We start from the raw sequence: 15,503 nt of genomic DNA on the forward strand, positions 1-15,503 counted from the left end.
TATCTTAAATACCTTTGTGTTCTAGATGCAGTGTCTACATCTAATACAAACACGATGGGTATTTAGTGTCAGATGGATAGATGGAATGATATATAGATGGTAATATCAAATTAAGTGATTCAATGTAAACATTTCTCTTACTATTCCACACACAGTCCTTTGCCTGATATGCCTCAATTTGCTTTCCTCTGTCTTCTGAATTAAAAAAAAAAAAACTCTGTATGTTCTCATTTATAAAGGTAATGTTAGCTGAACAGCTTTTCCGCAAAGAGTTCAACCCATTTTTGAAGAAATGGTATCGCATTATTGGACTGAGTGGTGATACCCAGCTGAAGATATCATTTCCGGAAGTTGTCAAGTCTTATGATGTTATCATCAGCACAGCTCAGATCCTGGAGAATTCCCTCTTAAATCTGGAGCATGGAGAGGATGATGGTGTGCAGCTGTCAGGTATGCTGGGATGATGATTTTTAGAAAAAAAGACTGATAGAGATATTAAAGATAACAAAGGCTGCTCCTTATATCATTTTTTACTTGATGAAAATTAACCTTAGTTTATCTAAGATATTTTTTATTTTCTGAGGCTTCATTGAAGTGCTCTACCTCCTGGAAAAATGAACAAAAACAGAAAAATGTTTAACTTTATGGCTTGCTTTTGACTAAGTATCTCGTTACTAAATCAGGCATAGAACACTCACTATATTCTTCCATGCGCACGCGCGCGCACACACACACACACACACACACACACACACTACAGAGTTTCAACTTAACTTTTGACTGACCCTCTGCTTACCAAAGTTCTTCCAAACCCTTCCTTTGAGAGGCCAATTGCTCTTCTTTTGTGCTGTCATTCTGCTTATGTCTCTCTGAGAGAATAATTACCTTGTAATATAAATATTTATCATATATATGAAATTTTATATATAATTTCTAAATTTGGTGATAGATCCTGTTAGAACTACCTTCTTTACTGTAGAATAAGAATACAATCCTGCCTACACTATTTGGAATAGTTAAATGATTAGGAGTAAGACTGAGAAAAGTAAAAGTTATCACAATAATTAAATGCAAGCTTTAAACAACACAAAATCATCCCTCTCTAAATAGCGTACTTTCACTCACTGTAACAAAAATAGAGTTTCTCAGCCTAAAATTAAAATTTTGTTCAAGAACAAAAGTGGAGCCCTGGGAAGATTTTATTTTTGTGTTTGTTGTTTGTTTGTTGTGTTTGGAAGAAAGATATGATTCACTTTCTGAATCTTGTTTTGAGACAGGGATAATAGCTAATAGGAACAGAGTCATGATGACCACACATGAGTTTTGTATTCATGCATGGTAATAATGGGTAAAGTTGTATTTATGGGTAAAGTCACAGCAGCAGACTGAAGTAGGGCTGTACCAGCATTCTTCCGGATGACTGGCATGCAGTGGCAGCTCATTCCTCTAGCTTCAAGGCTCTTGTCCTACTGTTCCAGGCCAGTTTGGGTGAACATCTCCTACCTTTTTCGTTCAGATTTTTCCCTCATTATCATTGACGAATGCCATCATACCAACAAGGAGGCGGTGTACAACAACATCATGAGGCGGTATTTGAAGCAGAAGTTGAAAAACAATACCCTCAAGAAACAAAACAAGCCAATAATTCCCCTGCCACAGATCCTAGGACTGACAGCTTCACCAGGTGTTGGAGGAGCCAAAAAGCAAGCCGAGGCTGAAAAACATATTTTAAATGTAAGTCTCTGAGTTTATGAACAACCAACCAGCTCTGTCAAGTGCCTAGGCTTCTCAGGATTTTCAGTACGTGTTGAGAGTTCAAGTGCCAACGTCATCCTTGAAATGAAGGTTGTTAGCTTTGCCTCTAGAAAATAGACTCAATCTTCTACAATATGCCAATATCCTTCATAAACGAGTGATAGAGAACAATAACATAATTGCTATGAAGCTGGATATAATTAGTGAGAAGGACTGCAAAGATGGCTCAGCTATTAAAGGCTAGGCTCACAACCAAAATTAGTGAGAAGTTTGGGTGAATAGAATGCCTTTGCAGCTATTCTACTTCAACACTTGAGCCTCATGATCTCTTGGTACAGACACAGAGTTAAACGACACATGCTGATAATTTTCATTGCTGCTGACTTGTTCCTCTGTAACTTTCAAAGCAGCATGCTTTTTGTGTCTTTTTCCACTACGTGTCAGTCTAGGATATGGGGTACTCACACGAAGAGATAAAAGATGTAAATGTAGTGGATCCTGCCTTTAATCCTGGCACTTGGGAAGCAGAGCCAAGCAGATTGCTGGGAGTTTGCAGCGAGTTCCAGGCCAGCTAGTGCTGCTGAGTGAGACCCTGTCCCTTCAATAAGGGTTTGGGGATGGGAGGTGGGGGTGGAGTGGGAAATAGGAATATGAGGATCTTTTATTAAAGATGCACCCATCACCCATCAACATCCCCAAATAGGGGTGCCATTTACAGTGCTGCTGTTGACCTCAGGTGAGACCATCAGGGGACCTAAGAAGCCTCTCATTGGAGGTGGAATTCAGTAGAACTGCTAAAGTAGAAAAAGGATATACCTTATTACTGGAGTAAAGGCCTAACTGCTGCCTATGATCTAGGCACCAAGAAGAAGGCAGCCCCTCCCTTTGTGCTGTCTTCATATGTAGAAAAGAGTGGAGATGCATGGACAAGAGCATGACCATGAATGTGGCAGCCTGATACAGACAGATAGCAGCTGCCACAAAACTATCCTGCTAATTTGCATAAATTGTTCTATTTTCTAAGCTATGAAATGGAATTTAAATGACAGCTTTTTCTAGAATTAGACTTAGAACACACTTTTAGAAGACACCAGAACAAATATTATTGGTAATTGGTTGAATACATCCATAGTAGGCATTGCTAAAATGCTACATTTAATATAATGCAGCATATTACTTGAATGGAATGTTATACTACATATTTATGCTAAAAGCTTCATATTACACTTTGTTGACATAAAACTATGCATTCAGTTGTAAGAAAAGAATACTTAAAGTGTCTCTCTTCCAGATATGCGCCAATCTTGATGCCTTTACCATTAAAACGGTGAAAGAGAATCTTGATCAACTTAAACACCAAATAAAGGAACCATGCAAGAAGTTTGTGATTGCTGATGACACCAGAGAAGTATGTTCCAAACAGTTCATATGTATTTGTCTGGCAATGCCATATTCAGTTTAAAGATGGCCAGGGCTCTTTTACGTTCACCAACCGAGTAGTCGCATTTAACATTTTTCTTTTTTTCTTTTTTTCTTTTTTTTTTTTTTTTTTTTTGGTTTTTTTCGAGACAGGGTTTCTCTGTGGCTTTGCGCAAGCAAAGCAGTCATCATTTTATAGTTTTAAAAATTGACAAAAGGCAGCAACACTACTAGGAACTGTCCTCAACATTCTCCTCCTCCTGTCTTAGATGGAGCATAGCTCAGGATTTGACTACATGCGATTCTTGGAAGAGGGGGAGCATCGGGCTGAGGAGCATGGGATGGCTAAATTAGAGGGATTGCAGCAGTTAATGCCCTCTTACTGACTTGATGCTTTGCAAGATTGGTTTTTTGACATTCCAGGGAGCCATTCTGTTGCAGTTGGCCATGACAATAGGTATTCTCATTTGTGTATTTTCTTTCCTTGGAAAAATATTTGTGAAAAAGTAAAATATTTAATGTACTGATGCTTTTCTGATGAATATTTTCACTAATTAAAAAATAGCTTATAGCCAATATGGATGTTACATTAATAGGTTATTCCAATTCTTTTTTTTTCATAGAATTGAAGACTTAATAAATCTTAGCTATGAATAATAAGTTTAATCCCATTGAGAAGCCCCCTCCTAAGGCTATGGGACTAAGTGATGGGGTATGTGTGCAGTAATGCTCGCAGTGTTTTAGGCACCAGGCCAGTGCTAGTGGCCAGTGCCAGCCTCTACAATGTGCCCATTTTCATTCAGAAACAGAGCTATGCTGTACCGGCTCTTTCAATTCTTGTCACTGGTACTTACCTGATAAACTCAAGTTCATGCTTCTCGTCATGATCATCCAAAAACATTTCCCTGACTATCCTTTGAGAAGAATTGCCATTCTTCTTTTACTTAACTTTTAAAATTACTCTTTAGAAAATCTCAAAATGTGCCCGTGGGTTTTCATAAATTGACCATACTTATGCAGAAAAATTTAGAGAACGAGACAGTACGTTACACGGCCCTCTAAACTCCTTCTTTTTCCAGTCCCCATGCTGAGGGAAACTATTCGTCTTGACTGATTTTGAACTTTATCCAAGTTGAATTCATATCTAGATTTTTCCAAATGATGTCATTTGCTTGTATTTTGGAAGAAATAGTGGTACCTGATAATCACAGAGGAATGTTACCTAACTACAATTAAAGACTGTCTAAGTAAATGTGACATTGACTCAATAAATATTTGTAATTGCCTTTAGCTTTCAAGGTTGGTAATACTGACTTTTTAAGAAATTTAGATGGGCAATTTATGATAGAGGTTTAGGATGTCAGGATTGGCGTGCCCCGATGGTAGAAGCAAAATGGTAAAAACCAAACACAGCGAACAAAGAAGTGGTCACGGGTTATTCTGTTACATTGTCTAATTAATGATTCCAAATCAATTAAAATATATAAATTATTTTAACAAGGACAATGCCATTTCAAACAACTTTAGTAATATTTGTATAATTGTTTTTAGAATCCATTTAAAGAGAAACTTATAGAAATTATGACCAGCATCCAAACTTACTGCCAAATGAATCCAATGTCGGATTTTGGGACCCAGCCTTATGAGCAATGGGCCATTCGTATGGAAAATAAAGGTAATTTGGGTCTTGATCTAACAGTTTTTTCCTTGTTTACACCAAGATTTTAGATGATGCTCTCAGACTCAGAAACAATTTGAAAGCAAATGGAACATCAAGTAGAATTTCTGTTTTGTGTGCTGGGCAAGCCCGCACGTGTTCTAACTCCTCATCTGAGGGAAGAGGTGTCAATTCACCCAGTTTCCACTTTCATTTATTATATATAAAGTATTAAGGCAGCTATCAACAGCTCTGTCTCCAAAGGCAATTTTACTGACGTGTTTTTCCAAGCTGTTCAGCCATGGTTCAGGTCCACGTTCCTGCACATACTGAGCTCAAGCAGCAAGCGTTGGCATTGAAAAACCAGCCCCTTTAGAGCCCATGGCACATATGGAGCCTTGCTCATTCTAACACCGCAGTGAATCGGCTTCTGAGCCACAACCGATTCAAGTTCACAACACAGTTGTAGGACGGTTCTCTGCCCTTTGCCTCACTCGCCGCCTTGTTTTCTTCCACAGCTGCTAAAGATGGAAACCGCAAAGACCGCGTCTGTGCAGAGCACTTGAGGAAGTACAACGAAGCCCTGCAAATCAATGACACGATCCGGATGATTGACGCATACAGTCACCTGGAAACTTTCTACAGCGATGAGAAAGAAAAGAAGCTCGCGGCCCTAGAGGACGATGATGAGAGCGGAGACGATGCCAGCAGCAATGACGATGTAAAAAAATCTCTAAAACTGGACGAAACAGATACATTTCTCATGAATTTATTCTTTGGTAAGACTCAGTGTAACGCAGAGCCCAGATTCCTGCCCTGACCTCTCTCCGACAGAGACTCACTGCTCTCTTTGAGTTTTACAGAATGCCTTCAAAATTCATCTTAAAACAAAAAGAATTTCATGAAGACTGTGATTTATAATTGATACCACAGGTTAACTTTTAATTGTGTGATCATAATTAACCATTTGACCATCCAGCTTTTATTGCCCAGACCATTGGATTTAATTAACAAGAAGATCACCTACAGATGAGTCCTGTCTTAGAGCATCATTATGTAATAACTGACAGTGTAAATTTTTTGTGTGTTTGTTTTTCAAGACTCAAGACAGGGTTTCTCTGTAGCTTGGATCCTGTCTGGGACTTGCACTGTAGACCAGGCTGGTCTCAAACTCACAGAGATCCACCTGTATCTGCCTACCAAATTCTGGGATTAAAGGAGTGTATACCACCTTAAAAGTATGCACCACCACCTAAATCTTTTATTTAACTTATGAAAGCAAGCTAATTTTATTTATTATTTTTTTTTTTTTTTTGGTTTTTCGAGACAGGGTTTCTCTGTAGCTTTTTTAGAGCCTGTCCTGGAACTAGCTCTTGTAGACCAGGCTGGCCTCGAACTCACAGAGATCCGCCTGCCTCTGCCTCCCAAGTGCTGGGATTAAAGGCGTGCGCCACCACCGCCCGGCGCTAATTTTATTTTTAATAGATTTAAAGTCAGTTTCTTCTTGAACTAACCAATAGAAATTGGACATATGTATGGTACATAATAGGGTGTGTGTGTGTGTGCGCGCGCGTGCTCACGCGCGCGCTTAGTGGGATCGCTACATCATGCTAATTACATTAATAACTATTTTTAAAGATAACAAGAAAATGTTGAAAAAACTTGCTGAAAACCCAGAATATGAAAATGAAAAACTCATTAAATTAAGAAACACTATATTGGAGCAATTTACGAAGTCTGAGGAATCATCTCGAGGAATTATTTTCACAAAAACGCGGCAGAGCACCTATGCACTTTCCCAATGGATTACAGAAAATGAAAAGCTCGCAGAAGTCGGCATCAAAGCGCATCATCTAATTGGAGCAGGACACAGCAGTGAAGTCAAGCCCATGACGCAGGTGCAGCACCTTCTTGGAGTCATTTCTTACCCTTCAACTAGTCTTTTCTGATTGCTTGTGATATTTCTCAGTCCCTTTCACCACCTCAAACAGAATCCCAGGAGGCTCTTAATTTTTTGAATTAATGGTAGGCTGTTCGCTGGTACTCAATGAGTTAAGTGTCATCTCAGAATTCCCTTTTCTTTTTGCATACTTAAGGGGATTTCTGAAGTTTGGTGCCTCTTGTAAAGTCGAATAACTTTTACCTTAACAACATTGCAAAGAAATATTCACAATATAAAATCAAGTGGGAATTCAAAGCTGCACAGAACGTGTGGGTTACAACCAAAACTGTACAGCAAATATTTGTAAAATAAAGCCTCTAAGAACCTGGAGGAATTAACGTACTGGCTGTGTTAGGAACAGGGTTTTGAGAAGGCTTCTGATCCTTTGCCAGACTCTTAAAATGATATTATTTATTATATGCACAGTAAAAAAACATTTCTGAGGGGGAAAAAAAGATGCTTGTAAATGGTTTTTGTGTTTAAAAAAATCGTTTTACCTGTTTAAATATTCTTCAGAAAGCTAACTTTCCCTTGGGTCTGGCGTGGGGAGGGGACGCTTCAGTTCTGTGATAGGTCTTCACTGTTTCACACAGTGGAGAAACACACATCCATTTAGTGCTTAAGAGAAGAAAACTTGAAATTTCCCACCCTGATGCTCACTACCTGTGCGCTCCCTGGCGGCAGCTGATTCAAATCTAGGCCCTGCGGTCTCACCTTGTGAACTGGAATGAACTCATCCATCCTGATAACAGTTAGGTACGTACCTGATCTGAGGGCTTAGAGCCCTGAGCCTGGAATTTTGTATTCAAGTAGTCTTTGAAATGAAGGCACAGCTGTATACTAAAATCTTAAGACATGATTTTTTTTTTTTAAATCAATGGGTGTGGAAGAAGAAAGTAGAAGGTGAAAAGATTTGTCAGGGAGGTTTCTATCGTGTTCTTCCACAGTGATGAGACAGATAAACACTCGCGTTGCCTTTTAAGAAGAAAGGAAAGGGCGTAAGAGAGCACACACTTGGTCTAGAAGGTTAACGTTGCTTAGTTTATGAGGACAGAAGTGTGCGCTGATGCCAGAGGCTAGCAGCTTTGATGAGAGCTCCGAGGAGATGCACACCACCGACTGCCCACATCAGATGGGACTAACACTCGGCTGTTTGCCGAGGCCAGAGGCTGGATTTCAATTGACTCATATTAACTTTCAAAGTTCACATTTAATACTCATGGTGATTAGGCTGCAATCATATCGTCATCTGCTTTTAATTTCTATTGTCTTTTGACTAGGCCTTATATTTACCCTGGTTAAAGTCAAATCTTTCTGAAAGTAAAATTAAAGAGTAGCGTTGCTTCCCACTGTTCCAGCTCCCCTCCCTGGAGGCACCCGGTACTTTGACTTTCTCCTATATCCTTTCTGGACTGTTCTGTAGGCTTTTGTGTTTGTTTTTTCCCTGGGTGATTCTTACAGTGACAAACTGCAATATATATGAGAAATTTTCTGCATCCCCAAACTGATATAAATGGTTCAGTGATTTTTTTTTTAAGTCCCTAAATCTCAGACTCTGGGGCTGACGTACTGAAAGGTAAACCCTATTTTACCCTGTCCCTGCCAAGCCTTTTCTGAGCCAGCAACACCTCTCTCCCTTTTCTTCCTCCCAAATCGCCCATCAATTTATTTCCTTGGCATAAAGAATGCTCTTCCCACCTCCAGACTGCAGGATGGAAATATTTTTGTTATTGTGCGGTAATCCCAGATTGGAAATCAAATGTTGTCTCACCATCATGTCTTTGTTCATTGCCAAAAACAGATGGTGGCAAATCCACGCATGATCTAATCCTCTGATTTACACTGACCAGTTGTAATTTATGATTTCTTCTCCTAATTAGAAGATCTGAATGTGTTTAGCATCACAAAATTTAATTTATTAAAATGTTTCCACAGAATGAACAAAAAGAAGTCATTAGTAAATTTCGCACTGGAAAAATAAATCTGCTTATCGCTACCACAGTGGCAGAGGAAGGCCTGGATATCAAAGAATGCAATATCGTCATTCGCTATGGCCTCGTCACTAATGAAATAGCCATGGTCCAGGTATGCCCAGAGAATTGTACCTAGCATGTTCCTTCTCATTCCTGTGTGCCTATATGGATTCCTCCCTTTTACTAAAACAACACAAAACCTCTGTTGTAATAAGGCCACTTGTTTGTTTCCCCACCAACCGGCAGCTTAGACCCAAAATAATCACACAGAAACTGTATTACTTAAAACACTGCTTGGTCTATTAGCTCAAGTTTCTTAATGGCTAATTCTTATCTATTAATTTAATCCATTTCCATTAATCTGTGTATTGCCACATGGCAGTCACTTACTGGGTAAAGTTCCATCTGGCCCTGGTGGGGCTACATGGCTTCTCTCTGACTCCGCCTTCTTCCTCCCAGCATGCAGTTTAATTTTCCCCACTTAGCTAAGTTCTGCCTTGCTATAGGTCCAAAGCAGTTTCTTTATCAATCACTGGTAATCACAGCACACAGAGGAAAATCTCACATCAATCTTTAGCTTTAAGGATACAACTGTGTTTCTGCTAAAAGACCAATCTTAAAGAACTGCAAGCAAAGCCTTTTATATGACTGTTATTTGTTGAACTACTATGGCAACTTCTTATAATTTAACAAACAACCCTATTTTGGTTGCTATTTCTATGTCCTGAGATTTTTCCAAGACCATGCATAAAATTGGCCCCATTACAAGGCTCAAATAGGCCTCCTCAGTCTTAAGATGTCAGTGATTCCCTAGTGGAATCAGGAATCTGAACCGCACTGTCCACAAATGTCTGACAAAGTAACCCATTCAGATCCCAGGGAGCCCAGCAGTTCTGTGTTCCCCTCCTTCAGCCACTCATCTTTTCTATATATTTAGTTTCCTATAAAACCTTGAGGGGAGTCAGTAAATAAATGAATAGTTCTCAGTTTGCATCCAAATTTCACAGCTCTCTTGCTCACCTATATTAACAATGTCATGGTATTTAGAGGACTTGAGATGAAGAAAATACAGGACATTATTCTTTAAACATGAAAGGGTTTTATTTCATCCTTTCGTGCATGACAAGTTACTGAAGATGGATGTCATTGGTCAGTTAGATTATTTCAGGGAGTGATCTGTAAGTCAGAGGTTTCTGACTATCATATCAAGGCAGTTTGTCCAGGAATAGTATTATTGTTAACTGCTAAGCTCTTGAACTATGCAACCAAGCTTCTACTATTAAGAATGTGTCAATATCAACTCCAGTGACCGATTGGATCTAGTGAGTTCCACTCTATCAGTGCTAGGTTGTTTATGCTCTGTTGGATGGCCTGATACCCACGTGCTTATGGGGACACTAAATGAATGGCCTTAGTGGTCATTAAAACTCAGGAAGAGGACATGAAGACGGATGTTGGGGAGGGGTAAATGGGAAGTGGATATTGTCATATTTTGTTGTTTACACAAATGAAAATTTTAGAGCAAAAAAATTTGGTCTCTTTTTATGTGCATATTTTCCTGGAGAAATGTGTAAAGTCCAAAGTAGGTTGCCAGGAACAGTCCTGTGTGTGCAGAAGCCCTGGTGCCAAGACCAGAAATGCGCCTTGTCCTCATGTATCCTCCTTTCAAATAGATGGCTTCACTGGGCCAAGCCACTGCTCAGGGTTTCCGTGGTTTATAACAGTTGCTCAGGGTGCAAGAGAGCTCTATGGGTGGTGTATTATTTTGGCTTCTAAGAGTTGCCAAAATCATTCTAGAACATTACATTAAAGGACATTTAAGTTTGAAAAAGTTTATCTACAAGCCATGCGTAATAACTACCTCTGCTGAGAATGGAGAGATCATTTGAAGGCTTGATACCCACAAAGACTATCTTCCCAGGAACAGCTCATACCAAGACACATCGTTTGTCTCTTTGTTCATGTTCTCAGGCCCGCGGTCGAGCCAGAGCTGACGAAAGCACTTATGTCCTGGTTACCAGCAGTGGCTCGGGAGTTACTGAACGTGAGATTGTTAATGATTTCCGAGAGAAGATGATGTATAAAGCTATAAACCGTGTTCAGAATATGAAACCAGAGGAGTATGCACATGAGGTATTGTTCTTGGCCACTGTTGAGTTTTGTTGTGTAGCCATCTGAAAATGGCTACATTTGGTGGCCACCGATGTCTACTTCTCCAGACAGAAATTGTGCTGAGTTACCAGCTCCTGTCTGAAGATTTGTTCTTAGTCCAGATTCACACAAAGCCCCATGATCTATGGGAGGGCAGGAAATGGAGGGATTTTGATCATTGCCGGGAAACCAAACACCAGCTTCAGTAATATAAATTTAGGCTGCCCTTTTCCAGAAAGACTTGTGCAACTCACTCATTCAAACCTACCTGGTAGTTTTAATCCATATATACAAACTCAGTGTCTTTATTAGAGAAATATTTATAAAATGGCTATTGTCTGCCAGGTAGTATTCTAGAAACAGAGACCATGGTGTCAAATAAAACATAATACCCTTGCTATATGTAGTAGGGATTCTAGTGTGCGCTTGGTGAGGATAGGAGGAGACAAACAATAGACATAAATTTCGCAGTGTTGTGCATATCATACACCAGTGAGCACTGTGGCCTTAGAATAGGTTTGTGTAGCCAGGCTTGGTGGCTCGTGTCTGTAATCACAGCATGCAGAAGGCTGAGGCACGAGGATGACCCCATGGTTCTGAATGATTAAAATGTACGTAAAATGTCATATAGCTGAATCTCAATTTACTCACATTTATTTGAATTGGGCAAAAGCACGCAGTGGGGGAAAAAAGAATATATTTATACAATATTTCAGGAAACTTTCATACCACTGAAGTAAAAAGACTGTAACTCCTATAATAGCAAACAATCCATTTAGAAGAAAATTCACACCCTTGCATATGGGTGTGAATGTTAGTTTCTTAACATTAGAATTGGCTCTCCCCTAAATAGAGTTTTAGGGAGGGGTGCTTTCAAATTGGTGTGCAAAGTATGCAACCAACTCCAAGGTTTCCTGGCCAGGTTTTCATACAAACTTACATCTTAAAACCCCTTAAATATAAAGTAAACCAAACATTTTTTTACTAAATGATCCTACAATAAAGTTATTCCCTCATATTTATGACTAAAGGCAATGACTTAGTGAGATTCTTATAAAAGCTGATGCTTTAAAACTAAGTTATTTAGGTGGATTCTAGGACATTCTATAGGTTCACAGGTCAGAGTCTCCCAATCCATAGACTAAAATATTGTACTAGTTAGCCTTTAATTACTTTAAGAAATACCTGGGGTACACTGATTTATAATGTAAAGAGGTTTATGAGTTTGACTCAGAGTTAAAGCCATAAAGGTCTAAGAACAGGGAGAGTTCTGTGAGCCCTTGCCCCCTAATCTGTTCTCACATTACGGCAGGAATGTATATGTTTCTCAACTTCTGTGTGCTCTCTCTGTCCTCACAAAGCCACCATAATTCAATTCTGGGGCTTCCACCCCTAACTCCTAATCCAAGATAATCTTTTCTCAAGGGCCCCATTTCTAAGCACACAACTAGATTAAGTTTCACTTCCCCTAATACTATTATTAACACAAGAACTTTGTGGGTTCAATTCATGCATGAATACAGAAGTGCCAGCAATATTCAAATCATGACAAATGATCCATCTAGGGCCTCCAGAATGGACTGCCTTTCTCGGTGTCCCTTGAGCAAGAGATCTGCCCTCTCAAGACTTCTCAGGTGGATGGAAGAGGAAGAACAGCAATGAAGTGGACTATGTACAGTATTGTTACACTCAAGACTCCCAGAAAGAATTGCTGCTTTCCAGAGAGAGCAACTCTACTCTCCCAGTTCTAAATGCCCTGTCAGCAGTGTGTAGGCAACCACAGATAGAAAGTGAGAGTAGACACAAAAGACAAAGTCTGTTTTGTATGTCATAAAATGTCAGTCTTACTGAAAAGTTAAAATTATATCAAACATCTAGAATGAACCCAAACATCGCGCACCACTTGACCCAACACCTTTCACTCCTCCCTTCCATTGTATTTGGACCTAGGTAGACACTGACCTCAGTAGAAGACTGTATACGAGATTCATCTGGTGCTGTTGTCTCTTCATTTTTATCTTCTAGAGTACAATCTAAGATATGTGAATTTCAGCTCGTTCATGGCCATAAAACTATGAAGAAATTTTTAATTCACTATTCTTGTCTCCACACAGATTTTGAAGTTACAGGTACAAAGTATCTTGGAAAAGAAAATGAAAATCAAAAGAAGTATTGCAAAGCATTACAATAACAATCCGTCATTAATAACTCTACTCTGCAAAAATTGTAGTATGCTCGTCTGCTCGGGAGAAGACATCCACGTGATTGAGAAGATGCATCATGTCAACATGACACCGGAGTTCAAGTGAGTGCAGCAAGACCCAGGTCTAGATTTCTGTAGCAGAGGTGAGGTTCATGCCATTATAAACATTCTGCTTACACAGTGAGAGTGAGATTTCCTTTCTTTTCACAATTTTCCCTTTTCTAGTCCCTCTCATATAATCTGATCTCTTGAGTCTGTTTTGTAAGTAATCTCCCTTGAGACAGGGAGTCAAGCTAAAACACAAAGCCCTTTTGATGCAAGGCACTTAGCTTGCAGATGTCCATATCTATTCTCAATTATTCTGAATGGCTGAAACGTTAAAATAACAGCAGACCTCAAAGGAGACCCAGGGACAGTGTGACACTTGGGAAGAATGTGTAGGGTGGGGACATCCATCTATTTTGTCACAAAAATCCTGGGGAGCAGACGAGAAAGAGCAAGGTACAAGATAACCCAGGCGTGTTGGGTGACTGTTAAGTCCCACATGATGAACCTGTGACTGCATACTGCCATTTTGTCAAGTCTCACTGGTGCTTCTTCCTCTGGGACTGTTTTAGGAAACTCTACATTGTAAGAGAAAACAAAGCACTACAAAAGAAGTTTGCCGATTATCAAACAAATGGAGAGATTATCTGCAAATGTGGCCAGGTGAGCAAACTCTAGTGGGTTCAGTTGTACTTTGGCCAAAAGGAATGTTAAATTGAATGGGCATTTGATTTCTCCTTTCTTTCTTGTTTTCTAGGCTTGGGGAACTATGATGGTCCACAAAGGTTTAGATTTGCCTTGTCTCAAAATAAGGAATTTTGTAGTGGATTTCAAAAATGACTCGTCAAAGAAACAATATAAGAAGTGGGTGGAATTGCCTATCAGATTTCCTGCTCTTGATTGCTCAGAATATTGCCTGTATAGTGATGAAGACTAGCTCTTGATTCATGATTAGTTTACAGTGTTGCCAACTCAAAATGTAGTATGATTTTGATTGATGTTTTCATTACACCACTGAGCTAATATATAAACGACCATTTTGTTTTGTTTTAACTTGTGTAAAGAAAGAACACAATGCATACTCCTTACTGGTCGTAAATGTAATTGTTAATCTAAGTTGTCAGTTTGATGGGCTTCTGGGGTTGCCTTTAAGGGATTGTCTTAACTTGATTAAGGTTGGAAGAACTGTCCACTGCGGATGGTCCCATTCTTCAGGCTTGGGTCCTGGAGTGTATAAAACTGAAAAAACTAACCGAGCCTGCGTTTTCACTCTTAATTCTGCTTCTCGACTGTGGAATGCAACATGACAAGCTACCCCAAGTTTTGATTCTTCAGTTGTTTGAAGGCCTTTCAGCGACTCCATACCACACATCTGTGTTTCTTCTGGACTCTAAAGTGGTTGGATTAAAGGTTCCTAACTATCCTAACATTTCCATGGTTTGTGCTTATGGCTCCCTGTCCATTCTAAAGCATAGCCCATGGATATGAAATGATCTCTCCAAAGCTTCTTAGTACATGTCACAAGGAGGTGTTCAAAGTGAACTGTGCTATGAAAGAAGCAGACGTTTTCTTCTCTGTGTTTCAATAGCCGCTGCAGCCGAATGTACCACCTCGGAGAAAACAAGTCGGCCCAGAAGGCGTTGTTTACCACTCAACTGGCAAAACCGAGGAAGAGCTTGAGTTCCTCTTGCCATTACATCTTTGAAGATGTGGGAGTCTCAAACATATTTCAGAGAAGTTAGAGGAGAGAAATAAAGAGAAAGATAAATATTTATGCTGCCCAAGTTAAGCCAACCACCGGGTCCCTTTGACATGTTGTACCTTACTTAAGGCTTCTGCCACATCACTCTGATTCTTACTCAGATATGAAGTCATTCTTTGCCACTTCTTCAGCAGATGTCTCTTAGGATTCTTCAAAAACAAAATCCAGATGTCACTTCCCAGAATTCAGCTGCATTTACATGGGGAGAGCTCGCAGGGAAAGTATTGCTCACTCAACCCTTAGCACAAATACTCATGAAATTGGTAAACAAGTGTGTGAGTCAGAGCAATAAGCGCAAAACAAGACAGACTTGAGGCTGTTCCAAGATTTCTAAGAATTATGATGTTAATTAGAAACTTATTTTTTTGCCATATTTAGTCTTGCTAGATATGTCTTTGTTTTTGTCCATAGAGTGTGTAATAAGATAAACTCAAATGTGGCTCTTTATTAGTTTGGAGACTTTGAGAGTAAGCCACTAGTCTCTTAGAGGTCTAAAGGAGTAATAATGACCTCAAAGAGCTATCCTGGAAACATAGGCACTGAACTGAACAATGCCAGCACTTCGCATGTACAAGAAATAACCACAGAGCACAGTG

The 15,503-nt window shown here is 39.5% G+C and overlaps 1 protein-coding gene across 1 annotated transcript in view; it reads left to right on the plus strand.

The window, feature by feature from the left end:
- The window catches only part of Ifih1 (interferon induced with helicase C domain 1), a 47,598-nt gene extending 33,434 nt beyond the window's left edge, over positions 1-14,164 (plus strand). Inside the window, exons 6-16 of the mRNA XM_038337085.2 lie at positions 240-450; positions 1,517-1,734; positions 3,047-3,163; positions 4,726-4,849; positions 5,350-5,610; positions 6,470-6,729; positions 8,709-8,858; positions 10,718-10,879; positions 13,012-13,202; positions 13,718-13,808; positions 13,903-14,164. Coding sequence (XP_038193013.1) covers positions 240-450; positions 1,517-1,734; positions 3,047-3,163; positions 4,726-4,849; positions 5,350-5,610; positions 6,470-6,729; positions 8,709-8,858; positions 10,718-10,879; positions 13,012-13,202; positions 13,718-13,808; positions 13,903-14,082 — 1,965 coding nt within the window. The 3' untranslated portion in view covers positions 14,083-14,164. The remainder of the gene's footprint in view (positions 1-239; positions 451-1,516; positions 1,735-3,046; positions 3,164-4,725; positions 4,850-5,349; positions 5,611-6,469; positions 6,730-8,708; positions 8,859-10,717; positions 10,880-13,011; positions 13,203-13,717; positions 13,809-13,902) is intronic.
- The last annotated feature ends 1,339 nt before the right edge of the window (positions 14,165-15,503 follow it).

Source organism: Arvicola amphibius, chromosome 7, assembly GCF_903992535.2.
Source record: "Arvicola amphibius chromosome 7, mArvAmp1.2, whole genome shotgun sequence".
Classification (NCBI taxonomy): Eukaryota; Metazoa; Chordata; class Mammalia; order Rodentia; family Cricetidae; genus Arvicola; species Arvicola amphibius.